The 5,918-nt window shown below is 44.4% G+C and overlaps 1 protein-coding gene across 1 annotated transcript in view; it reads right to left on the bottom strand.

The window, feature by feature from the left end:
* Positions 1–379: 379 nt before the first annotated feature.
* The window catches only part of bicc2 (bicaudal C homolog 2), a 30,958-nt gene continuing 25,419 nt past the window's right edge, over positions 380–5,918 (bottom strand). The window contains exons 16-19 of the mRNA XM_063190596.1: positions 4,930–5,140; positions 2,509–2,675; positions 1,805–1,904; positions 380–825 (exon numbers count right to left, since the gene is read on the bottom strand). Coding sequence (XP_063046666.1) covers positions 710–825; positions 1,805–1,904; positions 2,509–2,675; positions 4,930–5,140 — 594 coding nt within the window. The 3' untranslated portion in view covers positions 380–709. The remainder of the gene's footprint in view (positions 826–1,804; positions 1,905–2,508; positions 2,676–4,929; positions 5,141–5,918) is intronic.

Below are 5,918 nucleotides of genomic sequence, written 5' to 3'. Positions count from 1 at the left end.
GTGCCCCCTACTGTGAATAGTATGAACCTCCACAAACAATTATTGCACAGCGTCACGAAATCAAGCTTTCCCCTAATCAGTTTCAAAAGAGAATGTGTGAGTTTTGTTTTCCCTGAGAGTATCTTCCAGGCATAGACACAGATATAATCGTGTTTATTCCTTATCAAACATCAATCCCTTTACTCAGGTCAAACAGGGAAGCAGAAAATAAAGCAACATATTTGTTTATGCTGGAGGAGAGAGACAGCTCTGGTATCACTTTAGATGTTTAATAGCTTTCAGAACACTCCCCTCATATTTGAATCTGCACACTTGCATATGGTACATGGTCTGAATACAAAAAAGCAAAAATGGAAAAAAGTATACAAAAGAGGAAGAGTGAAGAAGAAAGCTTGCATGCTTTATAAAAAGATTACACACATTAAAAAGATTTAAGAGAATATCTGTACATAATTTATGTCTTCAGAGAAAATACATGCCCTTTTGTCGTAAAATCCATAACTAAAAAAGGATTTGATTTCAAAGAAAACATCAAGGTCCAAATCAAAGTCAAAATCAACTTCTGTGTCTTCAGTTTCGTTTCAGACATTTGCACTCTGAGAACCGGGTAAAGTTGTTGTATGACACATAAAAATATGTGGTGTTTGTCATACACGTAGCATGTGTATGTTATAAGAAGTCCTGGATCCCAACGACTGACAGCTCCCAATCACCAATGGTTGCTCTGTGCCGCTATATCCACGTCCACGATTCGTGGGAGTCTCCCACTGGCCCCGCCCTCCAGATATCCTGTATCCGGCCCTTTGCTTTTTCTTTTGTTCAAGTCTGTAAAAGCAAGAACACAACACAAAGCAGCGGGATGAAGACACATTGGCATTCTGAATTCATGGCTCAACTCAAACAGCCAGAGACTGAATACCTTCAATTATTCATACAGTGGCCACTTATTTTCCCCCTTCCGTGCACATACTGTGTGACTTAATTCGAGTCATTAGGGAGTATTATTGGTAGTGAACTAAATAGCTAGAAATGACAGAGTAAAGTAATAGCAGTAATAGCATATTAATGCATGCAGGATTGTGTCAGTCAATGTTGAAGTATTCATTCAACACTTAGTAGAGTCATGACACTCATACTACTCCTACTGTAGTAGTCCTATATTCTCTATGAGCTGATTTAACACTATTACATTGAATGCCTGTATTGTGTCATTTCTGACCCATGCTGATGCCCACTACATAACTATCATTTAAAATCAACATTTCTACTTGCGCAGTCAAAGAAATATCCTGGAATGTGCTACAACATGGCAACAGGTATGCAGTTATACAGTCCAAACATCACTATTTTGTTATTGGAAGTGTTCTTGGACAATTTGTATGTTCTTTATATCCTGTACAGTGTCCAAACATCACTGTTCTGAACATTCCTTATATTACTGTACATCCTATCCTTTCCCGCACCAAGTCCAGATATCTAGGTTCTTGTCAGGGAGTACTCTTCCTGTAATCAAGTGATTCCCAAACCTTTTCCGTGCGAACCCCATTTTTGGACCCAAGAATATTTTCTCAACCCCCACCTCCCATTTTCCATTTTCCATAAATACATTGCCCATTAGTAAATATTCTTACTAACAATGTATGAAAAGGTTATAAAAGCATATATTCAAGGTTTTATCTAAACTGTTACTTATACAACAGTCCCTTCTATCCGCGACCCCCCTGCAGTACCTCTGTGACCCCCCCGTAGGGGTCACGCCCCCCAGTTTGGGAACCACTGCTGTAATCCGTCTCTCTGATCTGACCTGTGATGGCGAGCAGCATCTTCCTCCGGGCTCCAAACGTCAGCACTCCCACCTCCTTCAAGTCCTCGTCTGACAGGGTCAGGAACGTCTGGAAGTCAATCTGTCAAAACAGCCAGACATGACATGAGGGAGACATGTACTGTATGGAGAGAGGTGTCAAGACAGAGAGAAATGGGTGGAAAGATGAAAAGAGCGAGACTTATGGATGAGAGTTGGACGTATAGAAAGATAGAGAGAGAGGGAGTGGAGTGGGGGATAGTTGGAAGGAAAAGGGAGTGTCAAAAAGATGTTCCATTTGGCCTTTTGATAACAGAGCAGGTATGATTGCATTGCTCGCTTTGCCAGTGTAAGCTAGAGTGTACTGTATTGCCTCTCCATCAGTTAGATGTGTCTCTCGTTCTCTCACACTCACACTTTCACTCGTTTGAGTTTTTTCTCATGCACACTTATTCAATCACTTTCTCACCCATTCACTCAGCCACTGACTTACTGTATCACTTCATTTTTTCATAATAGGTTTCATAAAATGTTTACAAAAAGATACATTCCTTACTACAAAATTGGTATCTGCAGTTGAAGCATATGATCAAAACAATCTCTCTCTCTCTCTCTCTCTCTCTCTCTCTCTCTCTCTCTCTCTCTCTCTCTCTCTCTCTCTCTCTCTCTCTCTTTCTCTTTTCATCCCACTTTCCTCATCCTCTCACCTCTTGTTCTTGAAAGGTGTCGATGTACTTCCCCAGGCCCAGCTGACTCAGGAGCTCTGGCAGGTCATCGTCCGGCTCTGGGAAGAGCCCCGAGGCTCCACCCGCCCCCTGCCTGCCCGCTGAAGACATGACCTCGAAGGGGTTCATGCAGGTCAAGCTGCCCTCGGCTGTGGAGGTGGAGGGAGATGAAGGGTAGGGGGGTTTGGTTAGGGATGGAGTTAGGGATGGACGGGGTAGGTGGTGGTTGGATGAGAGGAGATGGTAGGGGGGATAGGGGATAAGGGGAAGTGACAGTGGGGTGGGGAGGTGAGGATGGGTGGAAGAGGTGGAGGTAGGGAGTTGGAGATGTAGGTGGGTGAAGGGAGTTGGGAATGGATAGGTGAGGTGGGGATGTGGTAGTTGGATGAAGGGAGATGTTGGGGGAGATGTTGGGTGAGGTAAGGGGGGGATGTAGAGGTGGATGGGAGGAGAAGTGGAAGAGGAGGAGGAGGGGAGTTGGATGATAAGGGTTGGAAGAGGGGAAGGTGGGGAGTTGGAGTTGTGGGGATGGAGAGGTGATGGTGATGATGGGTGGAAGATGAAGGTGACAATGGGTGGAGGAGGTGGATGTAAGGAGTTGAAGGTGTAGGTGGAAGAGATGGAGTTGAAGGTGTGGGGATGGAGAGGTGGAGGTGGACAAGCGGAGGGGGATGAGGATTTGTGCAGGTAATGGTGGGGGTGGTACAGAGAGGGGGGTGGGGGTGGTATGGGGTGGGAGATACAGAATACAGATGCTCAGGTGTTTTGTTGTCCTCACATCACAGTACAGCAAGAGCAATTAGGTTCGCTAAATGCCAGGAGCAGAGACAATCCTTGAAATGACTCCCTGTGTGTGTGTGTGTGTGTGTGTGTGTGTGTGTGTGTGTGTGTGTGTGTGTGTGTGTGTGTGTGTGTGTGTGTGTGTGTGTGTGTGTGTGTGTGTGTGTGTGTGTGTGTGTGTGTGTGTGTGTGTGTGTGTGTGTGTGTGTGTGTGTGTGTGTGTGTGTGCTGATGACAGCACAAAGATATTAATGGGTTTTGCACTGAGATTGTGGCAGCGCATACACAGCCGAAGGGCATACATCTGTGGTGGCAAGCGCACGTTATGATTGCAGATTCAAATCACAGAAAAGCTGGCTGTCTGAACAGACTGATCACAAAGACACAAAAAGCGACCCAGGGGCGATTGCTATTATGTCTAGGGATTTTAGATGAGGTTGTTTGTATGAAGAGGAATGAAAGAGAGGAGATGAGGGAGGGAGACAAAAGGGAGAGAGAGAGAGAGAGAGAGAGAGAGAGAGAGAGAGAGAGAGAGAGAGAGAGAGAGAGAGAGAGAGAGAGAGAGAGAGAGACAGAGATAGAGACAGAGACAGGGAGACAGAGGAGGGAAGAGAGAGATGATATATATAGAGACAGAGACAGAGACAGAGACAGAGAGAGAAAGAGAGAGAGAGAGAGAGAGAGAGAGAGAGAGAGAGAGAGAGAGAGAGAGAGAGAGACAGAGACAGAGACAGAGACAGAGACAGAGACAGAGACAGGGAGACAGAGGAGGGAAGAGAGAGATGATATATATAGAGAGAGATTGGGAGTTATTTTTGTTTCTCTGGGTAGTTGTTCAGTTAATTTGATTTCTCCTTTCTTCTCAGACAGACTCCTAGACAGCGGTAATCAACACAGAATACAAGCAACAAACTCCCCAAAAGCCAGATGAAAGTAATAAAACAAACAAGAATGTCAGCTCAGCCTTACAAGGGCCTCAATTGCGCAAGTCATATCTGAACACAAATCCATGTTTAATTCATTACGTTTAAATAATGCCCACAAGGATACTAGATCTCCCACTTAATTAAATAAGTCTCATAGTTTTCTGTTGACCAATTGTCAGTTGAGGGCAGACAATTATTCATTTGTAGTGTTGTTCTTCATTAAAGTGAAAACAAACAGACATGGAGGGGGGAACAGGAGGAGCAAAGCAAATAAACAAAGAACAATGCTGCGATCAAAACAACAGTTGATAATTTACTGTCATTAAATCAGAAAAATACACAACCATTTACTGTCATTGAGTTGAAAAAAATTATACCTGCAAGCACGCAAGAACACACGCACACATGCACGCACGCACACACACACACTTCCTTTAAAGAGACACTTGCTGTTAATTTCCTGTGCTTGTGCAATTAATACTCTTTGGCTTACTTACTGTTACATCATTTGCATACAGCTGGTTGAGAAACTGTTTGAATAATAAGTGGAAAGTGGTTTCATTGTCTGAAACTGGGAATGACACCTCTGAGACATGCACGCACAAGCTCACATGCGCGCGCGCGCGCACACACACACACACACACACACACACACACACACACACACATACGGTAGACTGTATATGAATAGACCTACCACATTTATCTGTATGCCCTCTGCTTGCTGAGGATCCAAACATTGAGCAGGAGGTAGCGGAGGAGGAGTAGGGAGGCGAGGAAGAGGAGGGGGAGGAGGAGGCGGAGGAGGAAGATGGCAGTGCGGATGCCGAGCCTCTTCGGTCTCTCCAGTTCTCCGAGTCGCTGCCGTTACACATCCGATCCTTCATACTGGCCTGTGTCCACGATGTCTATACACACACATGCACAGATAAAGACACACACACAGATAAAGAACCACAGGCTCGGACCCAAGTTCAAGTTCAAGTTTACTATAGCCATATCAACAGTATAAAATACAGTTGCTAGGCATGTACTTTGGTGTTCCACCGAAGTGTAGTACGGCGCCATATTAGACATACAGTAATACAGCATAACATCATAAAATTGGTAGAGCTGAGGATAGAAAATGTATGCCTCGCACGCACAAATGCACGCACGCACGCACGCACACTTACTTTATGCCTTTTATTCCACAGTTCAAGTTCATATTCACTGGAAACCAGATTTTAGTCTAGTCCAACAACTTAAAGTAATACCACATTCAAACCCAGAAGTACCCAGAAGTTTTGAGGAGGCCTTTTCAGGGCTATAGGAAACATTGCTTTTACCATGAACAAGGTCCTTATAACTGATGATAAGGAGCAGTGCTTTGCTTTCCGTCTCGCCTTTCACCCACGCACACACACACACACACACACACAGACTTTCATCCATGTATGGCTGCTGATGGTAGAAGTACTAGGTACCAGTTGCTATAAGACTAAAGGTCACTTCCATCTATTTTCAAGAAGCTCTCCAAAACCCTATTCTTATCAACCCACACACAACTCTTCACTCACTGAGCATCTAACCTACACCCACATATGATCCCAGCCTTGCTCTCACACTCTAACTCCACTGAGTTTTGTATCTTACTTGCTTCCCTGAAAAAAAAACTGGACGCTACATTGAATTTTACTGCAACGT

Source organism: Engraulis encrasicolus, chromosome 23, assembly GCF_034702125.1.
Source record: "Engraulis encrasicolus isolate BLACKSEA-1 chromosome 23, IST_EnEncr_1.0, whole genome shotgun sequence".
NCBI classification, from domain to species: Eukaryota; Metazoa; Chordata; class Actinopteri; order Clupeiformes; family Engraulidae; genus Engraulis; species Engraulis encrasicolus.
The sequence above is the reverse complement of the archived record's forward strand: the minus strand, read 5'-3'. Positions and strand labels throughout refer to the sequence as shown.